This window comes from Perna viridis, chromosome 12, assembly GCF_037379345.1.
Source record: "Perna viridis isolate PV_CMFRI_1.1 ecotype Kerala chromosome 12, ASM3737934v1, whole genome shotgun sequence".
Taxonomy (NCBI): Eukaryota; Metazoa; Mollusca; class Bivalvia; order Mytilida; family Mytilidae; genus Perna; species Perna viridis.
The window spans coordinates 32926034-32941263 of NC_142456.1; the positions used below are offsets into that span (position 1 = coordinate 32926034).

The following is a 15230-nucleotide window of genomic DNA, read 5'->3' on the forward strand; positions in this document are numbered from 1 at the left end:
TGTCTACATGAACGAGAGCTACCTATGCTTTTAAGTGTGACCCGTACCCGTACCCGTGACTATTTACTAAATAGTATGTCAGAAGACTTACAAATCAGACTGACGTGTGTATTTTTCATTTGGTTTTTGTTTTGTTTTGTCAACGAAGATAACCTCAACTCGGCATGCAGACAGGTTAGCATTTTTAAATGTACCGATGACAATCCTGAATTATTTTTTAAAAAAATAATAAAAAACTCCAGCAAAGCTTGATCTCCATTCGCATAATTAAATAACTCGATATACAACAACTCTTCCTGGACTAAACAAGTCTTTTATTCTTTATATTTGTTTTACTTGTGTTGAACAGCTAAGATTTAACCAATAATAACAGCGCCATTATCACCACTATAAAAAGAAAAGAGTTACCATGGCAATCATCACTTAAATGAACCAAAATATACTGAATCAATCATCAGGAAAAACAAAATCTGAGAATGTTTTTCATTTGTTGTCACTATACTTAGAATTATGTACTTAACAATAAACAATTGTTTTCTGAATTTAATTTCGTGGCCTTAAGTGGTTAGAGTGTAACATTTAAGAATTGGCAATAATAAAAATTTTGTCTATTGACAAATAACAAATTTTCCACGTGCATATTGTTTATCGCGCGAAGTTCAATAAACAAAATATACACATGGAAAATTTATGTTATTTTTCAATAAACAAAATTTTTGTTATTGCCAATTCTTATCAATTAATTTAAAACATATTTTTATCTTTAAACATGAGAAAAGTAGCTCTGAGTTTAACTGAAAATTTTTTTATCCATTGAGATATAACAAACTTATTTTAACCAATCAGATCACAGTATTAATCTCAAATTTAATTATTTGCATATATATTTTTTAAATTACCGAACTCATAGACAAATGATACAATTTCAGCAGCCGAGGGAGTTTTAAGGAGGTAGACCTAGGGTAAGGGACATAACTCATAAAGTCAGTGATATGTTTGTATTATATTCAATTTCACCAAAACCTCTCAAGCTTTCGTTTGAAGCAGAATAAAATGAATCCAAGTCAATTAGATGTTTACATAAGATTGATGTAAAATGCTGAATACAAACGTTCCAATGATTTTTAAGACTTGTGTCCCTTACCCTAGGTCTTCCTCCTTAAGTACCAAACTGTGTAAAAATCAGGCAATGGTTGGCAATTCATTTTTTTCAATTTAGTCAACACATATATACATGTATGAAGGGGTGGACAGGGGGAGTACTTCATCCCCGCTTCCCCACCCCAACCAACCACTGCCTTCACCCTCCTGACCACCGCTTCCCAAACCCTTCATTTTACCCCCGGTCATTATTCTCAACCATAATCTCCGCTTCCCGTATTTTTCGCTCCCCCTTCCTTCAACCACCGAATACTGTCCCCATAAACCCCATATCCCATCCCGCCTGTTCACCCTCCCATAAATATTCAGTACATCTAGAAAAAAATCGAAAAGCTATTTAAAAAATCTTTAGGTTACATTATAACTGTATTTTATTCTGTTAGCTACAATGTATATTGTATATGTAGCCCGTCTTTGATTCATCTTTTCACGTTTATGCCTTGTATTTGGATTCCGATGTATTTGAAGTGTCCCATAATTGAGGCTTTGGTTTTTTTTTGCCGATTACGTGTAATTTTCAGAGTGTTTTCTCAACAACAAAAAATAAATAACACGGAATGAAAATCATGAAAGAAAACGTACTAAGATTCACATATGTATCCATGTTGCTCCGGACAATAATCATCGGTCCATTTGTACTGGAAGTCTTTTCTCATTGCTAGGCAGTGTTGTTTACCTTGAAGATTTTAAGAAATTTACTATAAGAAGTTCTTCGTGTTTATTGTTCTTGGCTTGAGCGTCACCAAATCAACAAAAAACCCTAAGTCTTAGAATACATGTATAAACGATATCATAAATTGGGAAATTCGGAATTGTTCCGGAATTAAACAGCCCTACTGGACAAAAACTGGTTCAAAACAGACACAGTGTTACTCTCCCAACATAACCCTTGTCTGTTGGTCTATTGCTTGGAAATTAGAGCATTGTATGGCTTTTGAAATCGATTTTCTACTTAAAATCAATCAACAGCGTTTCCCGCGTGAATTTCTCCTTTGCTCTTCATTGGGTGACCTGACATTTTACCATAAATAATCTATACCGGAAGTTGGGAAAAGTATGAATAATTTTTTTTTCCAAATTTGGAAGATCGTCTATTCTAGACTTCCCAGGTACCTTCAATCAAAGACGTCACAAACAGTTAAGTAACATGTCAAGTGTGTGGCATTAGTGCCTGTTTTAAAACACAAATGAAAATTAATATTCAAGGTCCTAGATATTGCTGAAATCAAATGCTACATACATGTATGAGGTTACTGTGTTTTAGCTCACCTGGCCAAAGGCAACGTGAGCTATTGCTATCACTTGGCGTCCGCCGCCGTCGTCGTCGGTAACAATTTTTTAAAACTCTTCTCCTCTGACACCACTTGATCAATTAAAACCAAACTTGGTATGAATGTTCCTTGGGGTATTCTGCATATAACTGATGTGGGAATCTTTAATCCGTCAAAAAACATGATCGCCGTAAATAAAAGTAGAACATAGGGGTCAGACACTGTGTTTTTCGTATATATATCCAAAACCGTTAGGTTTAGCATAATTATTTCAATTGCTGAAGTGACCCTTATTATAAGGCCTTCAAAAGTCTTCAGGGATTAAAGTTGTCAGGCGACTCCTTGTAAAAGTTATTGCCCTTGAAAGATGAAAAATGATTTTTTTTTTACATTTTTCAGCCAATATCTTGAAAACTATGATAGATAGAAAGAAACTTTCAATCACTGAAATGATCCTTAAGATAGTCCTACTAAAGTATTGTTGAGTCAAAATTGTTGGACAACTCCTAGTTAAATGTATTGCTCTTGAAAGACAAACTTTAACCAGGTGAGCGATTCAGGCCTCTGGGAGCCTCTTGTTTTTTTCATATCTTGTGTATGATCTCACCGAATGATTATCGTTATGTGAATGTATAGCATATTAAAACTGAAGAAGCATGATCGTTTGTTTGGTGGGTTTTTCTATGTGGACTAGTACTTATTTTTTCGTCGGTTTGATTTCCTAATGAAAATTATCATTTAGCGATATTTCAAGAGATCACTTAAGTACTAGTCTATATAAATTCAGACACTGCCCATGGTAAGGTGATTCATGATGTGGAAAAAAAAACACGGAATAAACGATACTTTTTTTGGTCTACACAATTTTTTTTATGTTGTATTTTTATGTGACAGTAGTGTTTCCTGTATTTAGATCTGCACTTTTGAGAAAACTACGCTTTAACCGCGCACCAAAATGAACAAAATAAAACCAATCAAGAACAATAACTCTTGCAAAGTGCTAATTTCATGAACCATCTATATAAATTTTATCTCAAAAGCGCAAATGAAAAACTGACTGTTTTTGTTATCTATTATAGCTGTTTTTCAAACAGGAAATAAAAAGTGACTGATGGTTTTTTTTTTTTTTTTTTGACAAGCATGAATCACTTCCGGTCTGATTTTTTTTTATAGACTGCCATACCACAATAACAGAACCCATCGACTTTGTCTTCGTTTATGTATACAGGCTTACAGCTAAACATATTTTAGAAGAAATATCCATCATGTTCTTCCGTTGTCTTTTTTTTTTTTATTGTTCACGAATCGACAGTTCTGAAGGTGATGGTGCGAGATATGATAGTTAACAGTACATGTACCTGGATGGTCTGGTTCTGTTGGATGCCAATCAGTGTAACCGGTGCTAATCAACTGTTCAGTCATAACCCAGTACCAGTCTGTATTATTGACCTCGAGTTGGTCAGTCCCACCAAGCCAAAACATAAAACTTGCTGTTATAATTTGATTACTATTAAGTACATGTGTTTACTATGTACCGTGAAAATTGTGCACAGGAGCGGATCCAAGGTTTGAGTTTAGGGGAGGCGTTAATTGAATCAAATGCCGTGCAAAGCAAGGCAAAAAAAATATTATGGGGCGAAGCTTGTGGTGAAAAATATATTTCTTACCGATTTAGGGGGGGGGGCGTACACCCGGCACGCCAGTCCTTGGATCCGCGACTGGTGCGTATCAAGATTATGAATATGGCCCAAACGATATTGAGATGGTCTTTGTTTGCGATGAAACTTAAACCTTTCTTCAACAGTTTGTAATACATTTTGCTAAGATTAGTACCACTAATTTTGTTTTGGTTTTCTCTCTTACAGTACTTCTCAGTTTGAGAATCGGGCAGTGGGTGAAGCATGGTATGAAAACACTCACCATTTTGAAAGTTTAATTTGAATATTTGCACCAGGAAATCAAAGAAAAAAGTCAAGATTTTCCATATCATTTTAGTACATTTAGTTATAATTTCATTTAAATGCACTGAAAATGAACATTTCAAGGTCAGATAACTCTGTAAAAGTCCTCATATTTCTAACATCCTATTGAATATTTTCTGACCAAATCCAGTGATGCAGAAATCAAATAGTAAGATTTCACGAATAATAAAAGACAAATTTTATGTATCGACAGTATAACTGATATTTGAATGAAAAAAAATGTTATTTTGTTAAAGAGAAAAATTCTTATTCCTTCCTTGAAACATTAAGTGTCCACCATATTTATTGAAAAACACCTTGAAGTAGTTGGATCTCCAGTTTTTCACGATAAAAACGGAAAACAGAATAAACAAACAAACGAAAAAAAAATGATATAAAATATATGCTACATAAATGACATAATATATAATATATTAATCTTTTTTTAAACATTAATCAATCGAAAATAAGCAAATAGTTATTACATACCGAATTCATGATGAAGTCTACCTGCAATGAATGTTTCCTCGGACTGAGACTCAATAGCCACCAAAGAGGAAGACAAGGATTCGCATATATCCTTTCAATTAAAAAAAAATACCAAATTCTTCTGTATATAAATATCTTTACAGTTTTGCTACAATTAGAATCATTAATTAAAATGGTAATACAACAAATAGTACACGCTTTTGATAAATAAGGTCATAAATATGTTAATTTCTATTATTCGCTTCTATGCAATTCATTCATCAGTTCATATTAGACCACTGGTTCGTACCAAGTGGTTAGCACTCGCTAAACTAAAGTAAAAAGTAGTTTGCCTACCAGAAAATAGAAAACAAGGTATGACTAACATCTCTTACTTAGCAATGTTCAAAATATTGTAATGAAATAGTCATTTTGTGAATCAGATCTTAAGGAGGTAGACCTAGGGTAAGGGACACAATTCCTACAAATCATCGGAACGTTTGTATTCAGCATTTTACCTCAATCTCATGTAAGCATCAAAGTAACTAGCCAAGGACTCTTTTTATTCCGTTTCAAATGAAAGCTTGACGGGCTTTGGTGAAATTAAATATAATACAAACGTATCACTGATTTCAAGAGTTATGTCCCTTATCCTAGATCTATCTCCTTAAGCTTAAAGGAATTGTAGTAAAATAACGAAATGGTTTATTATACAATTTATGTTTCAAATACACACCTTTGCGTCTTGCCAGGATTTGGTGTCTTTACTGAACAGATAACAAGATTGACCATGGTGATCCCATCCTGGCGGACAATCTATTCCATTACACACTACAGCTGTAAAACCAAGTAGGAAATTTCTTAGCATTTTATAGACAGTGTTCGTATGAACTACGCGAGTCTTTCGAAACTATGATATACGAATCTCCAGGAGGTTAATTTTCGAATGAAGTAACCGATTGAAGTCGGATTGAATTACATTTATAATTTTTATTTGTTAATATAAGGCGTGTAAATTTATCACTCGGGTATATATATTTTTCTTAGAGACTGCCAGTGATCATCTTTTTCTGATATGCAGCATGTCTAGGATCATATTAACGGTACATGTCACAACTAATCAACATTACACAAACGTCTCAGAATGTGTCGAATATATTCGCTACATTGCTAACGTTAGCATAGAAGGGTCTGCAAATTTCACGATTTTAGAACTTTCAAATTTGCAAAGTTGGTCGTTCCCTCCGCGGGACTCGAACTCGTTCTGCTGTGACATCTACAGCAACACCGCCTATACAAAAAGCCCAGCGCCCATAGACCACTCCACCAGCTAGGCTATATAGAATATAGCTTTCGCTGGCCGAGTCATTCCTCGTCGTAGGGTTAATCTAGGGCAGTAAGTTAGTACATGAAATATGGTAGTACGGGACAGTTTTTCTAGGTGTACTAGGTTACAGCCCTTGCAGTATGGGTTACTTACTTGATTGGTAATTTGTTGTATTTTTAGAAGTGTTTACTCTCAATAAAGATATTAATTATCTTATTCCTTTATCATTAGAAATAGTTTCACCCGCTGTGATTCTGGATATTCACAAGATGTCAGAGCTATAGTATTGTAAACAGTTTAAAATAATAGAGAAATTCTACATCTGGTATCTATTTTTATATATTAGCATGTCTTGAAAAAGTAATGAGAATTACAGTTTTAGTAAAGTAGTCAAATAATAAAGACGTACATGTATTTTTTTATTTTGTTTTTGTACATTTATAATGTAAAGATCCAAAACGATTTTAAGTACAAGAATACACAACTATATTAGAAAGTAAAAATAAGAAACGACAAATAAAGTTGTGTTTAGCAAAGAATAGAGGGTTTCAGCAGTCAAGAATGTCTATTTTATAAGTGTCAGTCCCTGTAAGAATCAGTCAGTGGGTGAAAAAATGGCATGAAAAATCCCATCATTTTGATAGGGTAATTTGACTATTTATATCATCAGAATCAAGGAAAAAAGACAATATTTTCCATATCATGCTGGTAAATTGAGTTATAATTTCATTGAAATATACTTTAGTGAAACGATATTGTTAGATCCATGAGTTTTTGACATGCATATTTCTATTTTTTTTTCCATTTTGTCTGGTTCTATACAGAAACTTACAATAACTATTGAATTGATCTAAAGAAAATAATTGTTGTATCATATCAACAATGAATACCTGCCCAGTGGTGTTACGGTACTTTCCTCGTCGTGCCCAGTGGTGTTACGGTATTTCTCATGTAGTGTTCATATTAAATTTTCTCCCCGATGTTAAGTGTTTCTTATATAAATTACAAGTAAAGCGAACATATTAAGCTGTTATTCACCGTTCTAGAATTTGACTTTAAATTTTAAGATCATTAATTGGATATTGTAAGCTATAAGGATAAAACAAATCATGCGTTCTTCTCTTTTGTACAAAAAGCATTAGAACTCACCGAAAACAAGTAATCCAACGAGATAACCAAGAAGACCTGAAATGTCTTTGTATTTGCGCATTATACATATACCTAGTTTTATAACTTTCTTATCACTCCTGATAAAAATTCAACCAAATTTATCTCTACAATAGGGCCTGTTAGTCTCGTTCTAGTTGTATTTCCTTACTGGAATGTTCAATGTTTTTTTTCGATTCCCAATCATAAAAGTTTGAATTGGGATGTTTTGGAAAAAAAGAATGTCAAGAAACGCTTTCCGTCTTGAAATGATTAAACTAGGAAGGTGTGGAGAGTTTACTTTTTTCCCATTTGTACATCTTAGGAATTGTATCGGGTAATGGATACAAGTTCTATTCCATAGAATTAACTTTAGTTTTCGCTGTAAATTGACATGAGCAAACAAGACGACATCTATACTGAGATTTGTTCAATAGACACAGAAATTTTCTGCTGTATCCAAATGCTTAAAATATATAAAACCAAATGATTTCTCATGTGTGAAATTTGAAGACAAAATTGTATTGATTTTGTAATTTTATGTTTTATTGGTCAACGGTTATCTACGGAAGCGTATTAGGGTCATCCTATTTTTTTTTTTCAAATAGTCGGCATTAATCTTGGAATTATCAACTTTAATCTTGGAATTTCCAACTTTAATCTTGGAGTTATCAACATTAATCTTGGTGCAACGGAAAAAAACGGTGCACTTGGTCCATGTTCCCTAGTTTTGGTGGCGTCCGAGTTGCGAATTTATCTTTGTTTCTTCTCTTTGTTTTGTGTGTCTGTTTTCTCTATCTGCATAGTCCTTGTCTTTGGATTATATTCATTCGGATTCTGCTTGAATCTTGGTTTCCTTGATAACTCTTTACAATATGCATTTATGTAATCGTTTAATCAATGCTACATCACAACTTGACATACCAGGACTTAACAAGATATATTTTCAGAAATGTCCCATTCACAATCGTATCCGTCGGTTTTGGAGTTGGAGACCGGGAACGAGTAAGCGTATGGTTGTTACAATGACAGGGAAGTCGTTCCACGATGTCCAACTTTCATCAGCTGATTTAAAAATGATAGAAAAAGATAGGAATGCTTTGTTGATATCATTACTTCGCGTTATTTAGTGATACTTTAGTTGTATATTCTACGGTCAAAGAAAGATAACTTTATGTTTAAAGAGTTAAACCAATAGATTATTATCATAGTTTTATTGTTGAAAGTGAGAGAGTAATCAAGGGAACCAAGGTTATAGCGGTAATCAGAGAGTAATCAAGGGAACCAAGGTTATAGCGGTAATCAAAAGAATGTAATCAATGGAACCAAGGTTATAGTGGTAATCAAGGGAACCAAGGTTATAACGGTAATCAAAGAGTAATCAAGGGAACCAAGGTTATAGCGGTAATCAAAAGAATGTAATCAATGGAACCAAGGTTATAGCGGTAATCAAAAGAATGTAATCAAGGGAACCAAGCTTATAGCGGTAATCAAGGGAACCAAGGTTATAGCGGTAATCAAGGGAACCAAGGTTATAGGGTAATCAAAAGAATGCACTGCAGGGACAAAGAACAGACATGGAAAACAGACATACACAACAAAGAACATAAAGTAACTAAAATCATACATACAAAGTAACAAAAGCAAATGAGCAACTCGGACTCCACCAAAAACTGGGTGCATGGACCAGGTGCACCTGTAGGGTAAGCGTCCTCTGCTTTTCTAGAAACACCTGGGTAGACGAAAGAGGAAAGGAAAACTACGACAAAACTACTTTAAAGGTAAAACAAATTATGTCATACTATGTAACAGAACATGAACAAATTACAATACTAGATACAGTGGGTAGGATGGTAAAAAAGTTCAGAAAAAAAACAAGAAAACAGGAAAATGAAGTCCTTTGAGTAAAATTAAATCTAACAATATTGTATAATACCACGTTTACCTTTGACTATAAAATAGCAGTGATGACTAGTTCAAGAATACTTGTGATGAAAAAATAGCAGATGAATGGAAAAAAACAATGGAACTCTATGAACACTATATACCGATTATTAACAAAATAAAAAGAACAGAAAAGAAACAACAAAAACACTGATTTCATCCTATTTCAAACTTATGAAACTTACCATTGTAATGGCTGTGCGGAAACAATACACTGATAATTATTTATATCCGTAAAATACATTTGTAAAGTGCATATAACGAGAACTTCGTACTTTATGTAATGATCATTATACGCATTAAGACACGCGTGACAAATGAAGAGGACACACATTGTATTATGTAATAGAATGGGAATTTTTTTCTTTTCATTGCAGGGACTTTACTTTCAAATATTTTGTTTGCGGTTTTACTTCTGACCAAAGACGTCGATTGTTGTTTACGTATAAGATACATTATACTATAATTTGGTGAAAAATCACTAAATTAAAACTCCGCGAAAGTAGACTGATCATAGAAGAAAAAGACGTTGCGAAATTTATCGGCTTACAGTACGTGTCTAAAGCAGACATTTGAAAGAAAGTCGCTTTATATCAATTAAGTACCATTCTATGTAAGAATCGGGCAATAGGTGGCACATCATTTCCCCCTATTTAGTCATTTTTGCCTTAAATATATTCAATGCATCTAGAAAACAACAAAAAAAAACTATTTAAGTTTATCCTGAAGCATCTGTGATATAGATATTTTTCTACTGCTTATATAGGGAAAGAGTGCAAGAAAATTTTTCCGTCGTTTGTCCGTAGTGCATTTCAACTAAATTCGACCTATCAACATCTTAAAAAGGCAAATTTAACAAAGACTTTGGTGGTAATATCTGGTGGTTATCAAGTATAATTAATTGGTTAATGCAATAAAATCTTTGCCTTTTTTCCTTCATGTGCCACACCTTATATACATTTTGCCCAATTCTTAGACAGAGAAGTACTTAAAATGTATTTTGAACATGCCTATACCGAACTTCTGTTTATACCTAACAAATAGCATATTAGTAGTTCTTAAATGTAAGTGTTTGTAAGAATCAGGCAAAATAGAAAAATAAAAAATATGCATGTCAAAACCCCACCCATATGACAAACTATCATTCAAGCATGCTTGCTCTATTTTAAAGTACCATTATTTGATCTTGGTATCACTGGCTTTGCTCAGAAAATTTTCAATAGAATGTTAGAAATATTAGGTTTTTGACAGAGTTATCTGCCGTTGAAATGTTCATTTTCAGGGCATTTCAATAAATTGTAACTAAATGGTTAAGCATGATATGGAAAATCTTTACTCTTTTCTTTGATTCTGATGGTGCAAATAGTTAAATCACACCATCAAAATGATGGGTTTTTCATACCATCTTTCACTTACTGCCTGATTCTTACAGCCAGTGACACTTAAATGCGTTACATTTAAAACAAGGCGATAATTAATTCCCCTATAACATTGGGTCGCTTTTTGTTTTACTTAATTGAGTTAATTGTTATGGAGCTTCTACCTGAAGCTTAATCTTTAGTATACAAAAATCTGCAAGTATACACTAGTAACTTGACATTTCATATGGCATTTACCTCTTTGCATTGCAAAATCGGCTCCTTAAGGTCAACGAGCTTAAACAGAACAGGAATTTCCGAACATTTCACAAAAAAGGAGAATTTTGTATTTTTCATGTAAAGAGATCGATTATCTTAATGTAAACCGTATCAAGTATCTATATAAGAAAATTGGTGCTAAGAAACAGTTTATTGCCTATCTGTTTGTAATTTCAAATATATCAATCATATAGATAGTGCAAATGTAATCAAGGGAACCATGATTCTAGGGACAAAGACCAGATATGGAAAACAAACACAACAAAGAACATAAAGTAATTAAAATAATACAAAATAATATCTATCAAATTTACTATTATTTTTTATAACCGTTTTTCTTTTAACTTTCTATAAATACATGCCAAAATTCGGGAATACGACACAGAAAACAAAATATGAATTGGAAATCATTTCAAACATAAAAGTAAAAAAAAAATGATAAAAATAAAAATTACTTATGCAATAATGCAAAAAGTAGAAAAGAAGGCAAAAAGCGTGGTAGGTACACTTGCAATTGTTTCACTTTATAAAGTCTAAAGTTGTTAATTCAACTGTTAAGGAACTTTCTTTGATGGATATCAATTTTCGATGTCGTTTTTTTGATTTCATAATTCGGAACAGACCATGAAAAACCAGAAAAATGACAACTCAAATACAAAGTTCTTTCTAATGACAAACTGGAGTTTCATATATCAGTGGAGTTGGATGTTCAATATTGACTCAAACTCGTACCGCTGTCATCTATAACAACACTGCCTGCACAAAGTCAAAGTCCAGCGCCCTAGACCACTCGGCCTGCTAGGCTATATAAAATATAGCTTTCGATGGCCGGGTCGTTTCTCCTCGTATTATTAATCTAGGGTTGTAACTTAGTACACGATATATGTAGGACGGGACAGCCCATATAGGCGTTGTTATGTAGGATAGAGGATCGAACTATGTCACAACCAATCAATATGTTGCCATAGATGTCATAGCGGTGCAAGTTCGAGTCCCGCGGAGGGAACGACTAAAGATTTACTTCGCAAATTTGACAGTTCTAACATCGTTGGGAATTTTCCCGACTCTTCAATGCTTACATTATCTCCCCTGTATCAATTTGATCCGATGGAGCAGTGTAGCGAAAAGAGTCGTCACACTCTGAGACGTTCTTATGTATTAATCATATATTTAAAAGTAGGATACCGAACTTTGGGGTTTTTTTGCATATTTGTGACAAAAACAGTTTTCAATTATTTATAAAAGGATATTTTTACGTTTGACCTATTTTTGTATCTGTTGAGTTGCAATCAATTATTTTGCACGGTCTGTATAATTATCGAGTGGATTTGAAATATTATTCCGTATTAAGAAGTCATCACCTGATGATGATATAAACGAAACTATATTACGTGAGACGGATCAGTGGTGGCTATACCAGCCGATACTGAAATACATCTATTCAAGAATATTTGAGGACTACCCTTGATACAGGAAAGGTAAGAACTTTAATAGAATTTGAATAATTTATAAGAAAATATGTCACCACGACCTTGATGACCCAATCGAACAATCAATCATTTGGTACTTGAAGTTGTTTTCGCATAAAAAGAGAATATATAAGAATGTAATTTTAATCATAAAAAAGGACAAACTATTCATAATTAAAAAAAAAAAAAACAACGATGAGGTATTAGTCATTTACTGAAGGCTTATATTTGAAAAGACGAAGTAAATTTAAGCAGAACAAACGGTTGATTATTCAGGGAACCAGCTGTGTGCTCTATTTCTGATTCTGTTTTATGAATTCCTGTAAACGTGATAAACTTCCGTCGATTTTAAGATAATGACAATATAACAATAGAATCTGTTCACAATCTTTCTGAAAAATTATAATTGACCCTTACTACAAATGGTTCACTGAAAGAAATATTCAAGATCTTTTACCTTCTTCCTTTTTTTTCTCTCATACGATTTTGTTACAAAATGTGAAATCAGTTTCTTAGACAAGACATATTAACAGCATAATAACAAAACAAAACCAAACAACAACAAAAAACCCAAACAAACAAAAACAAAACAAAAACAAAATACAAAAAAATAAAATAAAATAAAATAAGAATTATGCAAACTCTGTTACATGTGATACACCCCTAAGAAGGCTACACATTTTTTATTTTCGTCATCAAGTTTTTTTATGGGTCTTTATGATGAAAGGTTGAATCATTCATTCCAATCTGTTTGTTCTTAAGAGATAATTTAAATTGAGAATTCAAAAGTTTCTATCGTATTTCAGTATCATATGCAGAGTTATCTCCTTCAAATTTTAATTCTATGGTACATTTCTTTCTGTTTAAATCTCCGATGATCAGGGGTTACATGAAAAGCCACATGTTCATTTCTCTTTACTAGAAACAAAAGACCAAATACAAAAATATGTAGGCGTTGAATGACATTTTGCATAATTCTTAGCTGGAATGCTTCTTAGCACTTATGTCACAACCGTTCCAACTGAATCATGTATTTGATCACCCCCAAAAAAAGTTTTAAAAATGGTAGTCACTGTTTCTCGGCCAAGCGGGCGATATTTAAGTAGATAGAGTGACGACTTATGGCTTGGAGTCAGAATAATATGTCCGAGTGGGGTAGCAAGCCTACATGTATGCTGTTGTTTCTGCGAGCTATCACAGTGAAAATCCGGCTCAACGTGTTTGATAAATACAAAACTGGGCCAATCGTTCTGGTTCTGAAATTCATTTAATATCTGCCATAGGACGTTCAACTATAATCAGTCAAACAATCAATCAGTCAATTAATCGTTTTTGCATAACCAATCACATGTGCCATTATTGCGTTCAGCAATTATAAATTTGGGTCAGTACTTTTATTTGCTAAATATGATAATTTCGTATCTCGTAAAACATATTTGCGGTTTTTTTAAATGTTGATAAAATACATTATGGTATTCATTTGTAAAGCAATTTCTCAAATTGATATTTCATTTCAGTGATTCCTTTGATTAAGACACCTTTATGTCATAGTTACAGTAAATACCTACCACTTTTATGTGTATTTGGTGCAAATATCTTTTTAAAAGTAATCAAGGGTACCAATATTATAGCGGAAATCTAAAGAGCGTAATCAAGGGATAAAGGGTACACAGGCAAAACACACACAAAAACAAGGAACAAACAACCAAAAATAACACGTAAAAGAAACAAAAATAAATTAGCAACGCGGATACTTAAAACTGGAGTTCAAGTAGGCGTTTGACAACCAAGTGGTAATCAAAAGAATATATAAAGATTCAGACAAAAAACATGGAGAATAGACAAACATAACAAAGAACAAAAATTAACCAAAACAACACGTATAAAGAAACAAATATAAATTAGCACCTCGGACTCCACGAACAGGTGGGAGCATGGACCAGATGCAACAGTAGGGGATTTTAGTGCAAAAAAGGTAAAATATAAAAAATGCAGTGCATTAATTTGAAATGGAGATTTAATATTTTTTTTATTTCCCAAAGAACCAGATTAGGGAACCAAAATTCTAGCGGAAATCAAAAGAATGTAATTTAGGGACAAAGACCAGACACGGAAAACAGACATACACAACAAAGAACATAAAGTCACTAAAATAATACATACAAAGTAACAAAAATAAATAAGCAACTAGGACTTCTTTAAAAAGTGGGAGCATAAACCAGGTGCACCGGTAGAGTAAGCTTAAAAATTTAATGTAAATTCCATGATCATATTCACTTATAAGACAAGCTAGTAAACAGACTAGTTATTTTTACTCTAGTACAGCCTGGATACCCCAGTGCATGTTACTTATTTTAACTACGGTACAGCCTGGATACCCCAGTGCATGTTACTTATTTTAACTATGGTACAGCCTGGATATCCCAGTGCATGTTAGTTATTTTTACTCTAGTACAGCCTGGATACCCCAGTGCACGTTAGTTATTTTAACTACGGTACAGCCTGGATACCCCAGTGCATGTTACTTATTTTAACTACGGTACAGCCTGGATACCCCAGTGCATGTTACTTATTTAAACTACGGTACAGCCTGGATACCCCAGTGCATGTAATATATATTCAATGTTGAAATATTTCAATTCTATTTAAATGAACGTTTATAGCAAACATGTTGAATGCCACAACATGAAATTTTGTCTTAAACTTACAATACCCCAAAATATCCAATGCAAAACTCTCCTCTACTTACCATGGAATATATTTGATTCTAAGGAGGTGGACCTAGGGTAAGGGACATAACTCTTGAAATCAGTGATATGCTTGTATTGTATTCAATTTCACCAAAG

General features: G+C 33.3%; 2 protein-coding genes across 3 annotated transcripts in view; one reads left to right on the plus strand and one right to left on the minus strand.

Moving 5' to 3' along the window:
* Positions 1 to 297: 297 nt before the first annotated feature.
* LOC148602102 (tetranectin-like protein) lies at positions 298 to 9482 on the minus strand. Its single transcript, XM_088555291.1, has 6 exons — positions 9464 to 9482; positions 5598 to 5698; positions 4883 to 4973; positions 3791 to 3922; positions 1744 to 1837; positions 298 to 387 (listed from the first exon to the last, which is right to left on the minus strand). The coding sequence occupies exons 4-6, from the start codon at positions 3912 to 3914 to the stop codon at positions 357 to 359; spliced, it is 249 nt and encodes an 82-aa protein (XP_088411417.1). The 5' UTR covers positions 3915 to 3922; positions 4883 to 4973; positions 5598 to 5698; positions 9464 to 9482; the 3' UTR covers positions 298 to 356.
* A 2578-nt stretch (positions 9483 to 12060) lies between these two features.
* The window catches only part of LOC148602103 (sodium- and chloride-dependent GABA transporter 2-like), a 35778-nt gene continuing 32608 nt past the window's right edge, over positions 12061 to 15230 (plus strand). Inside the window, exon 1 of one of the 2 annotated variants that reach the window (XM_088554886.1) lies at positions 12061 to 12393. The gene's annotated coding sequence lies outside the window, so the exon portion shown is untranslated. The remainder of the gene's footprint in view (positions 12394 to 15230) is intronic. The other variant, XM_088554882.1, reaches the window with a different exon arrangement.

What these genes read in the sequence shown, in the direction of transcription:
- LOC148602102 (XM_088555291.1), bottom strand. Translation starts at nt 3,914, where the DNA reads ATGTTTTGGCTTGGTGGGACTGACCAACTCGAGGTCAATAATACAGAC. An exon ending in AACAGAACCAGACCATCCAG is followed by an intron (nt 1,838 to 3,790) that starts GTACATGTACTG and finishes AAAATCTTCAAG; the next exon opens with GTAAACAACACTGCCTAGCA. An exon ending in GGATACATATGTGAATCTTA is followed by an intron (nt 388 to 1,743) that starts GTACGTTTTCTT and finishes TTCTTTTTATAG; the next exon opens with TGGTGATAATGGCGCTGTTA.